The sequence below is a fragment of the Loxodonta africana genome, chromosome 3 (genome assembly GCF_030014295.1).
Source record: "Loxodonta africana isolate mLoxAfr1 chromosome 3, mLoxAfr1.hap2, whole genome shotgun sequence".
In the NCBI taxonomy this organism is placed as follows: Eukaryota; Metazoa; Chordata; class Mammalia; order Proboscidea; family Elephantidae; genus Loxodonta; species Loxodonta africana.
The window spans coordinates 188,950,103-188,969,858 of record NC_087344.1 but is presented as its reverse complement, the minus strand read 5'-3'; the positions used below and the strand labels follow the sequence as shown (position 1 = coordinate 188,969,858).

General features: G+C 54.1%; 1 protein-coding gene across 1 annotated transcript; it reads right to left on the bottom strand.

The window, feature by feature from the left end:
* Window positions 1-8,378: 8,378 nt before the first annotated feature.
* On the bottom strand, window positions 8,379-19,506 carry RHBG (Rh family B glycoprotein). Its single transcript, XM_003415153.4, has 10 exons — window positions 19,320-19,506; window positions 13,700-13,886; window positions 13,012-13,162; window positions 12,753-12,900; window positions 10,928-11,094; window positions 10,511-10,648; window positions 10,249-10,382; window positions 9,596-9,717; window positions 8,595-8,668; window positions 8,379-8,447 (listed from the first exon to the last, which is right to left on the bottom strand). The coding sequence occupies exons 1-10, from the start codon at window positions 19,504-19,506 to the stop codon at window positions 8,379-8,381; spliced, it is 1,377 nt and encodes a 458-aa protein (XP_003415201.2).
* Window positions 19,507-19,756: the final 250 nt, after the last annotated feature.

The window sequence follows — 19,756 nt, the reverse complement described above, 5'->3', positions numbered from 1 at the left end:
AAAGGAGCAAAGTATTCACGGGTGATAGTCTTTATTTTATAAGCCAATCTGTTTTTTAGCTAAAAGGTGACCTCAGAGGACAGTTTTGGTTCAAGGATTAAAGAGTATTTCAGGGTGATAGTCTCAGGGAGTCCTCTAATCGCAACCAGTCCAGTAAGTCTGAACTTTTTAAGAATTTGAGTTCTGTTCCACATTTTCTCCCATTCTATCAGGATCCATCTATTGTGACCCTGATCAGAACAGTCAGTAGGGGAAGTTGGGCACCATCTAGTTCTTCTGTTCTCAGGGTAGATGAGACTGTGGTTCGTATAGACTATAGACTATTTACTAGCCCTGTAGGCTAGTTTCTTCTCTGGGTCTCTGATTTCCTTCTTTCTCTTTTGCTTCAGACAATAGTTGTATCTTAGATGGCTGCTCACAAGTTTTTAAGACACCAGACGCTGTTCACCAAACTAGGATGTAGAACATAAACTTTATGACCTATATTATGTCAATTGACTGAACTGTCCCACAAGACTATGGTCCTAAGCCTTCAAACCCAGAAAAGCGATCCCACGAGATGTTTGATTACGTCTAAGAAGTATCCATAACTGTATCCCAATGTGCTTTATTATATAGATGAATTTACACACATGCATGTATTATAGATACATCTATATAGTTCATAAAGTTTATGTTGAATATATCCATATAGGAAACCCTGGTGGTGTAGTGGTTAAGTGCTACGGCTGCTAACCAAAGGGTCGGCAGTTCAAATCCGCCAGATGTCTCCTTGGAAACTCTATGGATTCTACTCTGTCCTACAGGGTCGCTGAGTCGGAATCAACTCGACAGCACTGGGTTTGGTTTTTTGGTTTTACGTATGCATACACATATACATACCTATACACATATGCATACATACACACATATATGTGACCACACATGTATTTCCTGGTTGCTGTTGCAAAATTATATGTCAGGGCATTTACCAAAAACGTCCTTTTTTTGGTGTACTTCTTAGTGACATCATTTACCTTGATCAAGCCACGCACACTTCACCTACGTTCAGTGTTACCTTTCCCATTCATCAAAAATAACAAGTGTCAGACCACTTCTTGAGGCATGAATGGGTGGGGGAGGGGAAGCCCAGACAGGTCAGCTAAAAGCTCACAGGCTTCTTCCGAAGGTGCCCCAAGGGCCCCACCCTTACCTGCCTGGTCACCTCCCACCTCCTCCAAGTCTCTGGTGATCACTCAGTCAGGCTCTCCTGCCCCCGATTGGGTCCAGCTGAGGCAAAATGGGCCAAGGGCTCCTTGCTGCTCCTCCTCCTCTGGTAGCCCGAGACTGGAGGCTGGGGGCCAAGGAGGAGAGAGCTAGGCAGGGAAGGGAAGATCTCAGGGAGACTGAGGCAGGAAAACTGCATCAACAAAGCTGGGTTGGTTTTCTACAGTTTGCAGGAACTGGCACATAGCTGCTGTCCTCAGGCAGTGCACGGCCCGGCGGGGAGAGCAGAGAAGGGAAGATCTCATTACCACCCAGTGCCAGGTGGGCTAAGATGTAAAAGGGCAGGGGAGACACACAGAGACAAACCTCCTCTGGTCTGGAGGGACCAGAGACAATTCCACAGAGGAGATGTCTCTATTTTATTTATGAGAGTATCCCTGATGCCTGGAAAATGGTAGTTTCTCAATAACTGTGAGGTCAATATTCCACTCAAGACAGTGTCTCATTGAAGTGGTACCCCTAACTTACGGTGGTGAAAAACCACCACAGAGAAGAAATTTAAGCACTGTACCCTGGTGGCGTAGTGGTTAAGTGCTACAGCTGCTAGCCAAAAGGCCGGAAGTTCAAGTCTGCCAGGCGCTCCTTGGAAACTCTACAGGGCAGTTCTATTCTGTCCTATAGGGTCACTGTGATGCGGAATCGACTCAACAGCAGTGGGTTTGGTTTTTTTACTTTATCACTGGCTCAAGACAACAGGCGAGTCGGGGCTTAGGAAGACGCTGAGACCTCTGAGTTGCTGGTGCACACCCAAACTCTCTCTAGAGTCTCCCTGCCCAGCCCCAACCATGCTAGAGAAGAAAGAGCCCTGGCATCATGGGAGTTCCCACAGTCTCTCTCACATGCACACAACTTCTGGCTTCCCTGGTTCCAGTTTTGGGCCCCCTTGGAGTGAAGGTTGCCCCTCCATTTCCCTGGAAGGCTCAGCTAACCCCCCTCTGAGCCTCCACACCCAGGAACCTTGGCCTTACAGGCCCTGAGGCCAGCCAGAGCAGGTGGGGTAACGGAGCAGCCATTCCCATGATGGAGGCGGGCAGAAGCCATTGTGGACCCAGCACCTTGCCAATGGTGCGGGTGATAGATGCTGGAGGCTGCTGCCTGCTACAGCATTAATAATCCTGTTTATTAATGGTCTTAATTAGCAACTGCCAACAAGAAGCCTGGTGCTAATGCCACCAATAATGGAGGCTTGTGGGGTGTGGACTGGAAGGACGGGGGAGGGGATGGATGGCTTGCAGCCTGGGTAATAATACAGACACAGTGTACAGGGCTGGGCCTGGCTAGCAGCAAAGGCCAGCCTGGGCACTAGAGAGATGAGGAGATAGGGACCCCACCCCCACTGGCTTCCACACCAGGGCTCCTTGACCCCCCCACTGCGCAGCCTCCTCAGAATGGTGTTGGGACAAAATGAAGCGTGAGGAATTGCAGGAGGGGGAGGGACCTGTGTCTGTGCCTTTAGAGCCAGAACCCAGACAGTGGCCCGTGGGATGGAGGCGAGTCTGTAAAGGCTCGAGTGAAATGAGCTAGAAGGGGATTGGGAACAAGCCCCACAGTGTCCTGGAGCCACATTCCTGGCTCTGGGGAGACGGAGACGGATGGGGCTGCGCTGGGAAGGAGGGGACACTGGAGTGAGGGGGGGCAGCTTCTCCAGCTGAGGCCTCCCCTGCCAAGAAAAGCAGGGTGGGAAAGGCAAGTTTAAGAATCAAGACCATGCCTGGTCACAAGAAAGCTCACTTCCCCCCTCAGCCTCAGAGCCAAGGCCGGGCCTACTTAGGTCCTCCCTGGGGACCCAAAGACCAGCCCAGAGCAGGCCCCAAGAGGCCTGAGCATTCAGGCCAAGGGAGAGGGCCTCCTTAAAGAAGGGAATGCTGGTCAATCCTCTTCTGGGGGCTCCCAAAGCAAGGGTCTCCATCTGCAAATGCCCTGGAGAGAGGGAGTGACCTGTGGAGGGATGAGTATGCTCTGGGCTCAGCCAGGTCAAGGTTCCAGTGGCAGGTAGAGAGGGTTGAGGATACTGGTTTGGCTTCTTTCTAAGATGGCTCTGGAGGAGTTTCCATAAAGACTGGGCAGCCCCAGGTCAGGATGCTTTGGAGCGATTCTAGATTGGACCAGAGACCTCTGAGGTCCCCTCCAGTCCTAAGCACACTATCTGAAAACACCTGGATGGGAGAGTAGCGGAGTGACAGGCTGCAGGAGGGGTCTACTTCAAAAGGTGAGGGGGGCCAGAACTCCTGGCTGCTCCCTGGCACCATGAGATGTCAACTCCCAGGCCTGGGCCCTCCCCCAACTCTCCTTTTATCTAATAGTCTCCCAAATACTACCCTAGGAGGCCAAGCCCCACTGCCCACACTCCACTTCCACTTCCCCAGAACAGGGTAGACATGCAGGTTGCACCTGGATCCTCATAGAGGCCAGGACAGGAGGGAAGAGCCCCATCTTATATGGAAGGCTGGACCAAACCAGAAATGAGCCCTCTGAAGCCATCTGCAGGGATATTTTCTCCCGGAAGACTGCCTGCCTTACAAGTACCTCCCCCATTCAACACTCTCTCAGACCTGGACTTCCTGGGACAGTTCTCACTGTGGGTGCTTTTTCCAGTTGACCCCCAAACCGTGACAGCATACCAGAAGCATCAGTGTTTCAGGGCCCAAACACCAGCTCCCAGATGGCTTCTCACCTGAAGTGGCAATGGGTCACATGTCTTGGTGGGAGCTTAGAGAAGATGGACTCAGGCCCTGTGCCTTGCTGAGTCTCAAGCTCCTTTACTTACTCAGTGGGTAAGTGCCCGAGCGCAGGAGGCTAAGCTCAGCTCTGCTCCCAGCATAAACCCTTTAACCCGTTGCTGTTGAGTTGATTTTGACCCTATAGCACAGGGAGTAGAACTGCCCCATAGGGTTTCTGAGGTGTGGCTGGTGGATTCAAACTGCCGACCTTTTGGTTAGCAGCTGAGCTCTTAACCACTGGGCCATCGGGGCTCCCAGCATAGTCTCCCTTACCCACTGCCCAGCTATTTTGCCCCAGTGTTTGAACCTGTTGGATGGACACAGGCTCTTGAGTTGGGGGTGGAAGGATGTGCCTCTTTCATTTGCTTGGGGGAGGGCTTTACATTGGCAACCCTCCACCTCCACATCACTGGAGAAGCTTCCTTTAGTCCTGCTATGGCTGGCCTTTCTCCCAGTGAAAGGTGAGCCTCCTTACCCGGTGAAGGTAGTGGAAGGCAGAGGGAGGCAGGCAGGAAGGAGGCCTGACTAAGCCAGGAAACTCCTAGGTTGGAGGGGACCCCTTGGGGCATCTCTGCCCAGAAGCCCACATTGGGAACACCACAAGTATCTCCCTCAGGCCTCTGGAAGGGAATTGACCCTGATATACCTATGATGAGCCCAGTGGGTCGGTATGACATGACTGTACAGAGGCTGGAGGTGAGAACAGCACCGACTATGGACCATATTTAGCCTCCAGGAAGCAGAGGCTCAGAGAAATGAACTGACTGATGTGACCACCAAGGGAGTGAGCCATGGAGCCAAGATGGGCCCACCAAGTCTAACCCCAAAGTCCACCCTCTTTGGGAAAGAAGTACAAGTGGAGGAGACAGGTGACCACCCCACCTTGGCCCAAGGTCTGGTTCCAATCACCCTCCACCTTCCTCCCTGGGCTGGTGGACTCGACTGGTGATCAGACGGCAGCGGCAGAGACAATGGCGCTCTGTCCCGGTGGCTCCGGGACGACAGCTCATCCCTATGCAGTGACCGCCACCCCACCCGCCACCCCCGCCCCCACCACCCCCACCCCCACCCCCACCCGGCCCGGCCGCCAGCCCCTTTCAGGCGGTGGAAGCCAGGGCGGCGACGGAGGGGATTTCTCACAGGCGGCTGGGCATTTGCATAGCCGGCTCGCCCGCCCGGAGACATAGGCCCGCATTGTTCCCGGGCGGCGGTGGCGGCGGCGGCCGCACGGGCCGGGGCGCGCTGGGCGGCGCGGGGACCCGGCTGGGAGCGGGCGGGCGGGCCAGACAAAGGAGACGGGGCGCCCAGAGCCCGGGCCGGCGGGCGCGGGCGATCCCGACAGTGGGAGCGGAATATCGGGGTGAGGTGGGGGGACGCGGCTGCCCCAGGACGGCCACCGCCGCCCACTTTGGACACCCACGCCGTGTCTAATTCCTCCCGGAGCTGGGGCAGCCGCGCACCGTGATGTGAATCCCAATATGGGAGATGTGAGGCCTTTCCCAGGCTGCGAGGTCCCGAGAGCCGGGTCCTCCAGAGGTCAGAGGAGCAGCTCCAGGCTCACCGGGACTCTGGCCACACAGGCCCAGAAGCCACCCTAAGGCCCCTGGGGGACCTAACTCTTCCTATCCAGGTGCCCTTTGGATAGGAAACTGCTGTTGCACATACACACGTGTGTCCCAAGCCAGAACCGTGGCAGCTTCCAGAGACCTTTCCTTGAGTGCTTGGGGCTCTGCTGGCCTCAGCCCTGACCCCAGCCTGGCCTATCTCTTCCATCAGCAGTGTCCTGGGAGGTGAGCAGGGGCCCAGTGTCCTCATCCATCACTGTCCCCATAGCTCAGTCATTGGGGTTAGACAGACAGAGTTCATGAGCCGGCAAGTGTCTGATTGTCCTGCATTGAGGTGGTGATCAGAGGGGCTGTCCCTGAGGGGCAGAGGCCTCATTATCCTGAAGGGGTGAGGAAGGAGCCCCCCTGGCCCCTGGGCCTGCCATCTTCTTGACCTGTTCATTGTCACCCTGTTGACCCAGCCGGATTGAATAGGCCACTGTGTGGGGGACCAATGGTGCTGAGCCAGGGGATACAGGGAAGATGGGGGAGGGGCTCAGCCTTGGCTCAGTAGAGGGTCTCCCAGGATACCTGTCCTTCCTGCCCTCTGAGCTCCCTGCCGGAAAGCCATATGGACACTCACCTCCATGCCCAAACCACAAATAATTAAACAGCACAATCTGTGGAGAACCGAGTGAAAAAAATCTTGTTTAGAAGCTAACAGTTGACACTAACTGAAAGGTTGGAGGTTTGAGGTTTAAATCCACCCAGAAGTGCTCAAAAGAAAGGCCTGGCAATCTACTTCCAAAAAATCAGCCTTTGAAAACCCTGTGAAGCACCGTTCTACTCTGACACATGGAATCATCACAAGTCAGGTTCGAATCCACAGCAAATAGTTACTGGTTAGAGAGGGCTCAGTTGTCCCGTCCCTAGTTGGAAATGGGTGTTTTGAGATGGGTGGTTCTCCCGTCAAGGACAGGCCTGGCTGGAGCTGCCGGTTTTTTCAGGCCTGGAGGGGAAGATGTGGCTGTGGTCAAGAAGGAACCAGCAATAGAGGGAGAGGGTCAGGTTGCAAAATGTTGGAATAAATGAATAGTCATAGCTTTCCCCACCCAAAATGGGCTAGGCTAGGGAGGGTCTCACCCCATCCTGGAACTTCCCCTTTCCCCAAGTCATCTACCTGGATCTCTGTTCCAGGAGTGCTTGGGGATCTCTGAGGTGAGGGGAGGTCACCTGGAGGGACCTGGATTTGTACAGGGCTGGGAGCTGATGCCCCCTCAGGTGGAATGGGAGCTGGGGCCTCAGCTCTTCTAAACTCCTTCCTTTCCTTCTAGCTGGGGCTGACAGTGACCTGGAACCTCTTGATAATCTCAGCTCAGGAATCTTCCCCCAACATACCTCCCATTCAGCCATGGGCAGTGGAGGCTATGAAGGACGGAGGGGAGTTGAGTGGTGGAAGCAGAGCTGGCCATGCGGCAGGGAGGGGTTGCCATGGAGGACTTGTCCTTCATGCTTCCTCCTTATTCTTCCCTTCTCCTCACCTCTCCTTTGTGCATCTCCTCCCCATCCCGTCAAACTCATCCATCTTTGATGGGCAGCTTTACCCCGTCCCAGAGCCAGGCCCCAAGAATCCCTCCACTTTCTCCCTGTGTTCCTAGGTCTCCATGAATCCGGGTTTGGGAGGGTCTGTATTCATGCTCAGCTCCTGCCAGAAACCTGGGGGAAGGGCAGGAGAAGGCGGAGGGTGTCCCTATGCTGCAGGGGTCCTCGGGGGCTCCGTTGTACCAGAGGGATGATTCTCTGTTGGACGAGTGATCTGAAACCCCTAGCACCCGCCTGGCATGCAGTGGGGGGCAGAGGCTCATAAAAGGTTTGTGGTGTGAATGCATGAGAACCATAGTTGAAGCAGACAGGAAGGGGGTTAGGCTGCAAGAAGGACTTCCATTCTTGATAGAGGCTGAGGGTGGGGCATGAAGGCTGGATCTTCCTCTGCTGAGTGTGGGGTGCCCTCTGGTGGTCAGAATGACCTCAAGTCTACGGAGGCCCCGGACCAACCTTCCCCACCCTTCTTGGCCACACCACACGACCCTACCTACTCCTCACTCCCCATAAGGTAAAGTCTGTGTGATGGCTGCTTCCAGCTTCCAAGGGCCTGGTGACAAACATCCCCCCCCCCCCCGCAAACTGAGGGTCAGAGGGGCAGAACTTCTGGAATAGGAGAGCTCTCCAGCAGCCCAAGTTGCCCTGTAATAGATAAAGTTTTCTGGGAGAGAATGAGCTCCCTGTCCTTGGAAGCATTCAAGCCACCCAGCAAGTCGTAGCATCCCAGAGGGAGTTCCATGTACCACGAAAGTCCTTTCCTACCCCAAGGCTCTAATATCGTGAATTAAAAGACACTTGCCATATTCCCAGTGTGAAAAAAAAGGAGCCAGAGTCCCTGGTGATGACGGTGGTGTTTATCATTCTCAGAGAACCAGGCTCTGGCTCAGACTTCACGGTTTACTGTGTGACCCTGGACCAGTGGATCAGCCTCTCTGACAGCTCCATGGTTTTCTCAAGGAGAGAAGAGCTTGGGTGCCTCATTTTTGGCCCATTCTCTCCACACTTGCAGGCTGTGGGGTGCGGGCAGCTGGCGAGACCCTTCCCACCACACCCAGTTACAGCTGTGCCCCACCCCCACCTCCCTGACCACCTCCTGCCCCTCCCTCCAGCACTGCCCATGGAAAGGAGGCTCCTTCTGGCTCAGGAGCGTCAACTCCTTTCTGCAAAAGGAGAGGTGGGAGCTGGAAAAGAAGAACTTCTCAGCGTCTTCTAACAGGAGGGGGGTCCTCTCAGGATTGGCAGCACGTTAGGCCCGAGTGTCTGGTTCCTTGGTCCTCAGAGGTCCCTGGGCTTCTTCCTCAAGCTCCCCTGGCACCTGGAAGGGGGGGAGCAGCAGGTGAAGGGACAGCTCCAGGGGTGTGGCCCAGAGGAGAACGAGCAGACTCAAAGGACCACAGGGAAGCAGGGAAGGGAGGGTTGGAGGGTGGGCAAGAAGAGCATGAGGGCTGCAGCTGAGTCTCACCTCCCAGTAAATCTGGTCCTCGAAGCACTGGGAGTCCGGTGGGGAGTCCAGGAAGGGCAGCTTCAGCAGGAGTCCTGGGGAGGGATGTGTGAGGCTCGGCACCCATGGCAGGTATCACCCAGTCCCACAGGGCACAGAGGGGCTGGGGGCATGAAGTCAGCATAACGTCTGGTGCAAGCAAACCACGGCTGTATTTGCTGAGCACATACTATGTGCCAGGCCCTGTGCAAAGTGCTGGGTATGTATTGCCTTCCTGAGTAATTACAGCAACCTTCCAAGTGAGTATCATCTCCATATCACAGACCAGGGGGAAGTTAAATTTGCTCAAAGAAGTTAAATTTGCTCACGTCTGCAGTCAGCAATGGACCAAATTGTGATTTTCTCACGAACCACAGCTGCTGAGCTTTCTGTAGCCTCCTACACAGGAGGCGTGCAGAAAATGTTTATGGAATCAATATGTGAGCAAAGGAATGAATGAACTGGTCTGAACCTGGGTAGAGAACGAAAATCTTGAGGTGGGAGCAGAAGAATGTGGATACTGAATCATAGGTTTTATTCTGAAGTCCAAAAGAACTAAGGCCAGACACCAGGAAGAACTGCCTGATCCAGGACAATCTGCCTCTGTGGAAGGTTTTTGTACATCTGTCTAAGGGCAAGCCCTGCAGGTCCCTTGCCTTCCTGCCCCTGCCGCAGAGAGCTCAGGGCCCTTCCAGGCCTCAGCCTGAGGGTGTGCTGCCCTCTGGTGGGCAAAGACGGAAGCACAGGGGAGCCGCAGAACCCAAGGAGAGAGCCTAATCAGCCCCTGGCACCCACTTGCTCCTCCTCACCTGGGGAAGGTTACCCTTGAACCCCACCCACTACCTGGCACAAGTAGGCACTCAATAAGTATCTGTGAGTGAGGAGGTGGGGACCCAATGGCTCTTCCCTGGGAGAACCCCTCCTCTGATTTCTCCCTCCCTGGAGCTCCTGTCAGTCCCTCACCCCCAGCCAAGGTCACTCACCTCCAAGCCCCGCGCCCACAGAGGCAAACGTCAGTGTGACAAACAGCCCAAAGAGCTGGTGCACAGCCTGAGACGTGGCGCTGCGCTGGCCCTCTGCAATGAGTGGGAACACATTCTCCAGGCTGTGGGGAGATGAGGCTGTAGGGAGCCTGGGAGGGGGGCGGCCGAGGAGGGGAGCCAGGGTGGGGCCCGGGGCCATGGCTGGTCAGTCCATTTGCCACGTAGCGACCAAAAGGGCCTCAAGGGAGCCTCCTAGGCTGGGTACCCCTCCAGGCCTTTGCTTAAGCCAGGCCCCCAGCCAGCAGACACCCACACACCTTTCGAGGCTCATTTGAGGGTCGCTCTTGCTCACCCTCTCCTCTGAGCTGTAATGTACAAAAACAGATTGCAAGGGGCATGATCTCTTACTGACCCTTTAGTAACATTATTGCAATCATTTGTTCAATGACCTTCTGCTCCACTTGACTGAGGACAGGAGGACAGGGATGTTATTCACCCCAATTTTCTCAGCTCCCGGAATATGGATGAGTGAATGAATGAATGAGTGAAAACAAACACTGCTTTTTTGCTCTTAGCAGTCTACAAATGGTGGAGGAGCGTGAGAAAAGTCATTCTAGGCGGTAGCGACTCCAGGGTGAGTCAGGGAAACTCACCCATCTCCGTAAGCTTCGTGGGTGGCCAGGCCAGCTACAAGGACCCCCAGGAGAGCCCCCAGGATCCCTGGCATCCCATGAAGATTGTGGACGCCACACGTGTCTTGGATTTTGAATCTTGACTCAAGGATGGGCTAGGGGATGGAGCACCAGTAATGAGTCTCACGTGCCCCCTCCCATCCCCACCCTGGGCCTGTTGGAGAGTGGGAAGCAGGGTGCTGAAGCCTCCCTGTTCTTCCTAGGGCCCAAGAGGCATCTGTACCGTGAAGAACTTGTACCCCAGTGTGGAGACAGTCCCGGCCAGGAAGCCAGCTGCCAGAGCCCCGAAGGGTGTCAGCATCATTTCACCTGACGTCCCCACCACGACCCCTCCAGCCAGCGCTGCATTCTGGATGTGGACCTAAGGGAGCAGGGAAGAACAAGGCATTAGAGGCCTTTTCAGATCATCACACCCACACTCAGACCAATCCCATCCACCGCAGTGGCACCTACTGCTTCCAGAAGTCCTTTCTGTTATTTAGCCTCTGACTCTCCTGCTATTGCATCATCCCCTCCCATGCTATTCCCACCACCACCGGGTCAGATGGAGCCCCCATGCCCTGCCCGTACCTGTTCCCTGGAGAATCTTCCTTGCAGGGTTTTAGACCTCCCTCCCCCTCCTAAGGCCTCCTCCTCATACCATGTCCAGCCGCCCATCTCCTCCGACAAGGGCTGACAGGGCAAAGGTGCTGAGGGTGCTTGCAGACAAGGAGTAGTAGGTGTTGAGGGCTGTCCGATGTTGCCCGTCTCCCAGTGCTGAGGGCGCAGAGTTGAAACTGGGCCAGAAGAGCCACAGGAAGATGGTCCCTGAGTGGTGGGCACACAGGCAGAGTGAGAGGAGGTAAGTGGCTCCCTGACCAGGTGCGGGCTGCGTAACTGCAGGCAAGTCACCTATTCTCTTTCAGCAGCCTCAGTTTCCTCAGCTGGAAAGTGGGGATAATCCTACATACCTCACTGAGCATGGGTGAAATCAGGTGACACATATAAAGTGTGTAGCTCATGGCCTAGCAGATGCTAGGTGCTCAACCACTGGTAGCTTTGGCTGGGTACTGGTGCACAAGGCAACTATCTAACTGAAGACCCAAAAGGCCGAGTTTGTTTTTTTAACCATCAGAAAAGGAAGGAAAAAAGGCAAAGGCCACTGCTTGCTGAGAACTATGCTGGGTACTTCATGGAAATTTGGGTTTTATAACTTCAACTGCCTTCTGGGGAGGGCGGCCCCTGCTGTGTGCACAAGGCCTGTCTGCTGAGCACTGGATGGGGCTGGGCCGGAGAGTATCAGGGTAAGAGCTGGGAGCCGCAGATGACCGGTCTGGTTGTATGAGGTTCCCAGGGCAATTCCAGAGTGAGGAGGAAGCGAGGACAAGGCCACAGGAGAGGAAGGCGTCTGGGGCCCATGTGGGGTATGGCCAGTCAAGGGTCTGCCTCAGTCCTGAGGGGGCTGCTGGGTGTGCCATGTGACTTCTCCCTGTGGCCCACTGTCCTCAGTAAAATCTACCATGCTCACAGATGCGTCCTCTGAGTGGAGAATTTTGGGGGGAATCAAGGAAGGACCGGGTGTCCTGTCTGGGACATATACACACACCACAAAACAGGAGCGGGGAGGCAGAGGAAGCCTCGAGGAATGAAGGGAAATCTTGGGGACACCTTTGGACTTTAACCCAGTCTTATTTGGGTCACGAAGGGCAAGGAGACCTCAGTCCACCTCGGGTTCCACATGTTCTATTTTACAACAAACCCAGAAGGTGGATAAGAAATATAAAACGTGCCTTGCTTTTGAATGCAAGGGCTGGCACTTCAAGCATTGTTTGATTCCATCTATGAAAAATGAGATACCAATTTCCTTTCCTGACTGAAGTTTGTGGAGGTAGAGAGGGAGCAGAGGCCAAGGTGGAGGTGGTGACGGCGCTCCCAGGCCAGACCCTTCAGCTCTCAGGGGTGACTTAAGAGCACCCCCAGCCCCCACTGGCCACCTCAGCCTGGGAGGAAGTTGGGTGGGTGGCAGCTCCAGGGGCAGAGGTTTGGTCTGCAGGAATCGTGAGTACAAAGGCCTGGAGTCTGGCTGGAACAAAGTGAGGAGAGATGAGGAGGGTGAGGGGTGGCAAGACCTGGCAGTGGCGGATGTGCAGGTTGAGGAGCCTGCTTCTAACTCATGGGGACCTGAAGGGTTTTAAGCTTCAGATTTAGGAAGGTCCCTTAGGACGCACCTCCAGGGACATGTACACCCCAGAGCTGAGTTCTAAGAACCTGTCACAAAGCTATCAGGAATGATGAGCACAGAGCCTAGGGCTCTTGCTGCAGAATCTGAGTGGGAGGGGCGCTCTCAGCCAGAACGCAGAGATTTCAACCCAAGGACTGTGGGCAGCATCCTGAGATGCTGCCTGGAGATGGTCTTCCCTGGCCCAGGTCAGGGGTGTCTGGAGCCGTTTCTCCCTACCCCCCACACACACCTCAGCAGGCCTCACCAATCATGGCAAAGAGGTCAGAATAGTAGACAGAGCCCTGGCGATGCTTGTTCTTCTCCAGCTGGGGCCTGTAGAGCACCCGTGAGAGGACCAGCCCGAAGTAGGCACCAAAGGTGTGGATAGTCATGGAGCCTCCTGCATCCCTCACCTGGGGAGGTGGAGCTGAGGTGGAGGGGCAGCACCCTTCCCACACCCTCCCGGCTCTGAGCCTGGCCCTGGCCTCCCCACCCCCTCCCCCTACCCCTGTCCAGGCCCTCACCCCCAGGAGACTGAGGAGCACAAACTCGTTGATGCCAAACAGCACCACCTCCAGCAGGGCCATGAGCAGCAGCTGGGTGGGCCCGGTCTTGCCCAATATGGCGCCGAAGGAGATGAGCACGGCTCCGGCGCAGAAGTCAGCATTGATCATGCTGCGGGGGAGGAGAGGAGGCAGGGAGAGGCTCTGCCAGGCCTGAAACAGGACAGCACTGAGGGGCGGGGTGGGCAACAAGCCTACAGGTAAACCAAAACAAGACCCACTTCTACAGAGTCAACTCCAACAGAGAGGAACTGCTCCACAGCTTTTGCTTGGCCTACATGTACCGTGTGCCAAAGCTCTTCCCTGGGAGGCAGGAAAACCGAGGCTTAGGGAAGTTCTGTGATTTGGCTACATAATCCATACGGGTGGAAGAACCAGGACTTGAACCAAGAGCTCTTCTAAGTCCTGACTTTTTTCCATTAAGCTCTCTATCCTCCTAACAGACCTTGGTAACGGGGCCCTAAAGAAATGGAAGGTAAGGATGAGTGTGTGGGTCAAGGATGAGGATGAAATGAGGCAAAGAGAATGGACAAGGCACCTAAGAGAAACTGACGGATGGATCAAACCTGGGCCAGGGAGCAGACTTGAAGGACAGGGCTTCAGCTAGGTCCCTTGGGCAGGGGGCTCCCAGGTAGACCTGCCCGCCCACCTCTCCACGCCAACATAGATGTAACCGCCATGAAAGGAGTGAAGGAAGCCCTGGATGAGCGTGGACCACTGCAGGGCAAAGGCGGCCAGGAGGAAGGTGAAGCCCACGCTGCTGAAGCCGTAGCGCTGCAAGAAGGCCATGAGGAAGCCGAAGCCCACGAAGACCATGACGTGCACATCCTGGAAGCCTGAAGGGGGCAGGGGCATATGTGGCACGTGGGGGTTGCCCTGGTCATGATCCATAAACCAACCAGCCACCCTGCCAGTGCCCCCAGCTCTCACCAGCAGCCTTAAAGCTGGAGTCGAGCCTACAAAACTCTCCAGGCATGGAAGGGCCTCCCAGCCCTGGGCCACCTGCGTGGAGCCAGCCAGCTTGGGGCAGGGGGACCCAGACCATTCCCACTGGCTCCACGTCAGAGCAAGGGAGTAGAGCCGCCTTCTGCTCTATTCTCTCTCCCTGCTCTTTTTATAAGGAGCTCTGGTGGCACAATGATTAACCACTCAACTGCTAATGACAAGATTGGTGATTCAATCCCACCCAGCAGCTCTGTAGGAGAAAAGGCCTGGTGATCTGCTCCTGTAAAGATTACAGCCTAGAAAACCTCACAGGGCAGTTCTACTCTATCACACTGGGTGGCTGAGTCAAAAATCGACTTGGCGGCATCTAACAACTCATTTGGTAGTGTAAATGGTTTGCTTTCCATGGCTGACCTAAAAGTTGGCAGTTCAAACCCACCTGGCAGTACCACAGAAAAAAAGGCCTGGCAATCTGCTTCCGTTAAGATTACACCAAGAAACCCTGTAGAGCAGTTCTACTCTGTAACACGTGCGATTGCCAGGAGTTGGAATTGACTGTACAGCAACTAACAACAACTCGTTTGCCTCATCCCTGGGTCTCTTCCAACTGACGAGCTAAAAGACCAACCTCTGCTCCTTCCTGCTGCAGTCCTGGCCCCTCCATGCTCAAAATCCTCTGCCCCTTCAGGCTTCTTTTCAACTTTGCCTTTCCGTCAGAAGGTCCTTCTCGATGTCTAACCTCCATTCCTCATACTTCAGAGTCTATACCTCTCCATTTTGAGGTTTCATCCATTTTGTTTCTTAATAAATTATGAATTTTAAACTATTAACAGAGATTACCGATTACCCCAGGGAAAAGGAAATGAAAGGAGGGAGCAGGGCTGCTCATTGCTCAATTCCAGTCCAAATGGTGCCCCCGATGTTGTACAATATGTCAGCGCTGGGAGGGAGGATTTTACTTTTTCAGTTTATGCCTTTCTATAGTTTGATATTTTAACATTATAGATAAATCACTTGAATTTTTTAAAGTGTCAGTGGGGTTTCTAGGCAAGGAGATTTGGGACCTTTTTTATTTGTTTTCTATTCTGTACCACTCCACACTACCAAAAAAAAAAAACAAAAAAAAAAACTAAGCTAATAATAACAATATACAATAACGAGATAAATACAAATAGTTTACTTTGGCATTAGTTTGTTCTGTACCTGCCCTTCCCCCCGCCCCTCCCCCCCCATGTACTTGCAAGTAGGCTTGAAGCAAAACCTCATCTGGTGTTTAGCTAGTCCATGTGGTCCTGTGGTTAAGCAGCTTGCTCAGGATCGTGCTGTCAGAAATGGGTGGGGGGCTTGGATCTGAACCAAGCTTGGGTTGATGTAAAGTCACACTATATTTTTGGTTTTAATCAAGAGACACTAGAAAAAAAGTGTCATGAGCGCTCTTATTGCATTTGTCGTAAATATCTTATTGATAAACAGGGTACACCATTACCCTCAACCTCTCTTTAATAGCTCCATGTGAGAAATTCCTCTTGGAACTTGGGCTAGGAGTGATCTGCTTTCCCTCGTTCAACTGATGTGACTGAGCAACCGGGGACCAGGCTCTGGGAATGCTGCTGTCATCAGGCACCCACAGTCCCTGCCCTCACAGAGCACAGATGACAAAGAATTGCATGTGTGAGGTTCTGGTGAGAACAACATAACTGATCATATTTCCCTTTTCTTCTTGGCTGCCTGGAAGCTCAGAGCTACACTGGAACCTCAACTGCAACTAGAACGTTCATATTTGTGTTCTGCCTCTCTGCTTTTCTTGTACACGTGTTTTTGTTGTAAATGATCTCAAATCTCTTATAGAAAGAGGCAGATCATAAAGAAAAAGAAAAAAAAACCTACCATGATCACATTTTTGGTTAATCTGAAGAAGCACTGACAAGCCAAAAATTATTATTGAGCTTTAGAATGCAGTAAATAACTTAGAGACAAGCAAACTTTTACTTTTATGCTTCTTTGTGTCATATATGGGCTGATAGGAAATGGGGTTGCAGGCCTTTGGCAGAAGGTTGGATGTGTGCTGGACCTGGAGGTCCGCAGCTTAGCTCCCAGCCAGCGGCTGAAGGGAGCGAGGGTCTGGAGAGCCACCGGCCTCACGAAATGTCCCCAACGCTGCACCACTTCTCCAGCCCTGCCTCTCCCAGAACCACTCAGATGTTTCTTCCCTCCCAGATCTTAGAAACCTAAGAGGAAGGGACAGGCATCACTTAGAACTCAGCCTGCAGCCCAGTTTCTTTTAGGCTCGGTGACTGACTCCTTTTCTCCTTGTGTAAATGATAAAGAGGATGTCATGTCTGCTCTTGTGTCCAAGGACAGCAAGATAACGATGGGGGGCTAGGTCACAGGGGTCTGTGCCCTTCAGGTGCCGAGAAACCACTCCAGAGCTCGTTGTAAATGGCAATAAAATAACATTTACTTCCCCTGCCCCGGGTTTGTTCGGAATCAAAACTCAACCCCTTAACTTTTCAAGTGAAATTAAAACATCAGGAAATCTTTCCCAGGGGAACCCTCCTAGGGCTGTGGTGGGAGAGGTGGGTGAAAGATTACTCCAGGTGGAGTCAGGGAGATGAGTAAGATGGCCCCTCCACATTCCCTCGGGAGTCCTAATGCCTGACACCCACCCCGCTGCATTTACCCCCCACCAAGCCTATGCCCTTTTGGTTAGAGAGATGATAAAAGCCTTCTAGAGCCACCTATTGCACTCCTTCTTGCCCTAAACACTGCCCCCCCCGCCCCGCTCCAGTCCTGTCAGATGGCCCTGGACAAGACAAGACTGTGGGACAAGGAAAGGTTAAAGCTTTAGTGTCTGACAGGTCTGGAATTCAATTCCAGCTCCCTCCCCTTCTGACTGTGTAGCCTTGGATACACCACTTAACCTTCCTGAGCCTCAGTTTCCTCATCTGTAAAAATGGGCATATAAAATATGGGGAGTAGAAAGAAGGGAGAGGGGAGCTGGTGAGGTCATCTTTCCCTCCCCCACTGCATTCTCACCTGCCCCTAAGAGGGCAGATGTGGCCATAGTCTCCTAAAACAGAGGCCACAAACCACTCTGGTCCAGATCATATCCTCCATCCTCCACCTCTTCCCAGAAGATCCTGATTCCATTGATCCTAAACCTCTCTCCCTGCAAGTAAGGTCTCTGAGGTATATAAAAAAGGACCCACCCGTATCTTTTTTCTTAGAACCCTTTCCATGTTTGCTTCTGTGACCTCTGTACCCCTGGCTCTTTTCCCCTCTTTCTTATTTTTTGTCACTTGCTTCGTGGAATAAGAGGCTGCAGATGGGAGGGGGAGGCGGGGGAGGTGGTCAAGAGACCTGGTTCTGCAACTTGCTGCATGACCTTGGTCAGGTCACATGACCTCCTTGGCTCTCTCTCCACATCTGAGAGGGGTGGACCAGATGGGCTCTGAGGGCTCTTCCTATCAGGAAAACAGACAGACCCTCAAAGCGGCCATGCCCTTGGCATTGGTTAGTCCTGCAGCTCAACACCAGCCTCAGAACTCCCTTTCATCTTCCGAATCAAAGGGCGGTGGCTACACTCCCTCTGGCCCTGACCTTCCTCTAAACACAGAGACAGGTAAGGATCGGCTCATAAAAGCCCCAGGCTCTGGGGACCTCACACCTCCCTCCTCCCCAACCTGCCCAGAGCAGGGGCCTAAGTCCACAGGGATTGAAACCCAGGGAGTCCCACTGCCATTCCTCTCATTGCAATGCAGGGATGGGAAGCCATGTGTCTGAGAAAAGCCCACCATCACAGCAGGGGCCAAGAGGCCAGACTCAGGGAGGATTTCGAAAGGAGCAGGCCTGGGAGGCCCTGAATGAGGCCCATGGCAGAAGCAAGTGGGGGTCATGGCAAGCAGCCAGGTCAGACCCTTGGGCAGGAGCTTACTTCTCTCTGCTCTGGACTCTTCCCTCCCAGCTCCCTATCTCTTTGGATAAATGCATGACCCCAAGAATTCTCCATCCCAAATATGAGCCCCAGCTTCCATGGCCCACCTTTTCTGATCAAGGCTGAGGGTTAAATATAGGGAGGAGAAGAATTCTGCTGAGAATGGCTGGGGGTCTAGCACTCCAACTCTCTACCTTGCCCTCTATTTCCATAGCATTCTGAGTTTCCTGTTGTTGGGGCTAGGGTGGAGTGGGACGGAGACAGCCTGCCACCAGGTCTGCATACAGAAATTAGGGTAATAACAGTCTGGGATATTTTATAGGAGACCCTCACACCCTAGGCCTTGAAACTAAGGTGTCCTTCTCCCCATTGCCAGGATGGGGAAAACTGAGGCCTTGAGAAGAACTGCCCAAGCATTTGTGATAACAGAAATCCAGGAGGTCTGGTGTCCTTGGTCCTAGCCACCTAGAACCTGGGTCACAAGCCTGGGCCCCCAATCTTGAGGCTCTGTCCCTAGCCAAGGGCAGAGGGTTAACCCTTTCTGGGCCTTGTCAGCAGGAAGCTGAGCTGTGGTGCAAGGAGCTTTGGATACCTGAGATCTAGTTCCAGCTCTGCAACTCACATGCTGGGCTATCATGAGCAAGTCACAACTCCTCTGGCTTCAGCTTCCTCCCCTGTGAAATGGGCTAATGACCCTGCCATGGCTCCCTCTCAGGACTGGAGGGTGTGGCTCTGTGAATAGCTTCTAGGCAGGTGTCTGTCTCATTTTCTCTGATTCTGGAAGGGCCAGCTTTCCGAGACTGGGGAAGAAATGCCTGAACCCCACCAGTCTTGGCTACCTACAGGTGTCCGGGCTTCAGAGCTAACACCCACCATTATGGCCTCCTGCGTGGGGCCCAGTCCCTGCCTCCCCTACCCAGCAGGATTCCCTTCTCTGTGGTCAGGGAGGAGTCCCTAGGAAAGGCAAAGTCGCTGGAGCAGCCCTGCAAAGCCCAGTTAGTCCAACCGGAAAGCGAGAGGAGGGAGAGGTTAAAGCAGGGGCTTTAGATCTGGGTTCGAATCCAAGCTCCCTCACTTCTGACTGTGTGACACTGAGCAAGACACTTAACCTCTCTGAGCCTCAGTTTCCCCATCTGTGTCTACCTCATAGACTGAATGAGATAAGGCATGTGCTGGCCTGCACAGTACCTGGCACGTGGCAGACACTAGGAAAGGATGCTTGTTATTATAAATCCGGCCTCTTCATTTCCCATTAGGCGGCCTCCAGCCACGCCCCCTTCTTTGGAGCAGAGTCGCCCACCTACGGGTAGATCTGAGCACCCAGGAGCCCCTCCCCAAACGGCGGGGAACTTGGGGTCTTTGATCCCCGCGCGCCCTCACCCGCACTCACTTGGGTAGCGAAAGTAAAATTCATTGGCCGCGTTACTGTGGTTGCCCCAGTGCCAGAGGGCAGGGTCGGTTTCGTGGTTGTAGCGGACAAAGGCCGCAAAGAGGACGGCGGTGGCGCCCTGGAAGAGGAGGCACAGCAAGGGCAGCTGCAGGCGCCGGCCCTCGGAGCGGCGGGGGAACCCGGGCATGGGGCAGGGGTGCGAGTCGCCGGCTGAGATTCAGGGCTCTGGGAGCGCGAGGCGCAGACCTGGCGGGGCTGGCGGGGCAGGTTTCACTGCACCGGGCCCCGCCCACCGGAGGGCCCGCCCACACGGAGGCGTCACCCTCTGCCACGCCAACCTCTCCCTCCCAACTTCCTCCTCCGCACCCCCTGCCTCTCAGGGTCCTGGGTGGGATGGGGTTGGGGGTGGGACGGCGCGGGCGGCGGCCTTGGCCTAC

Bases quoted from the DNA above. Each gene is read 5' to 3' on its own strand.
- RHBG (XM_003415153.4), bottom strand. From the start codon at position 19,506: ATGCCCGGGTTCCCCCGCCGCTCCGAGGGCCGGCGCCTGCAGCTGCCC. The intron at 13,887-19,319 runs GTGAGTGCGGGT...TGCCCCCTTCAG, and splicing joins ATTTTACTTTCGCTACCCAA to GCTTCCAGGATGTGCACGTC. The intron at 8,448-8,594 runs GTGAGACTCAGC...CCCCCCTTCCAG, and splicing joins AGGACCAGATTTACTGGGAG to GTGCCAGGGGAGCTTGAGGA.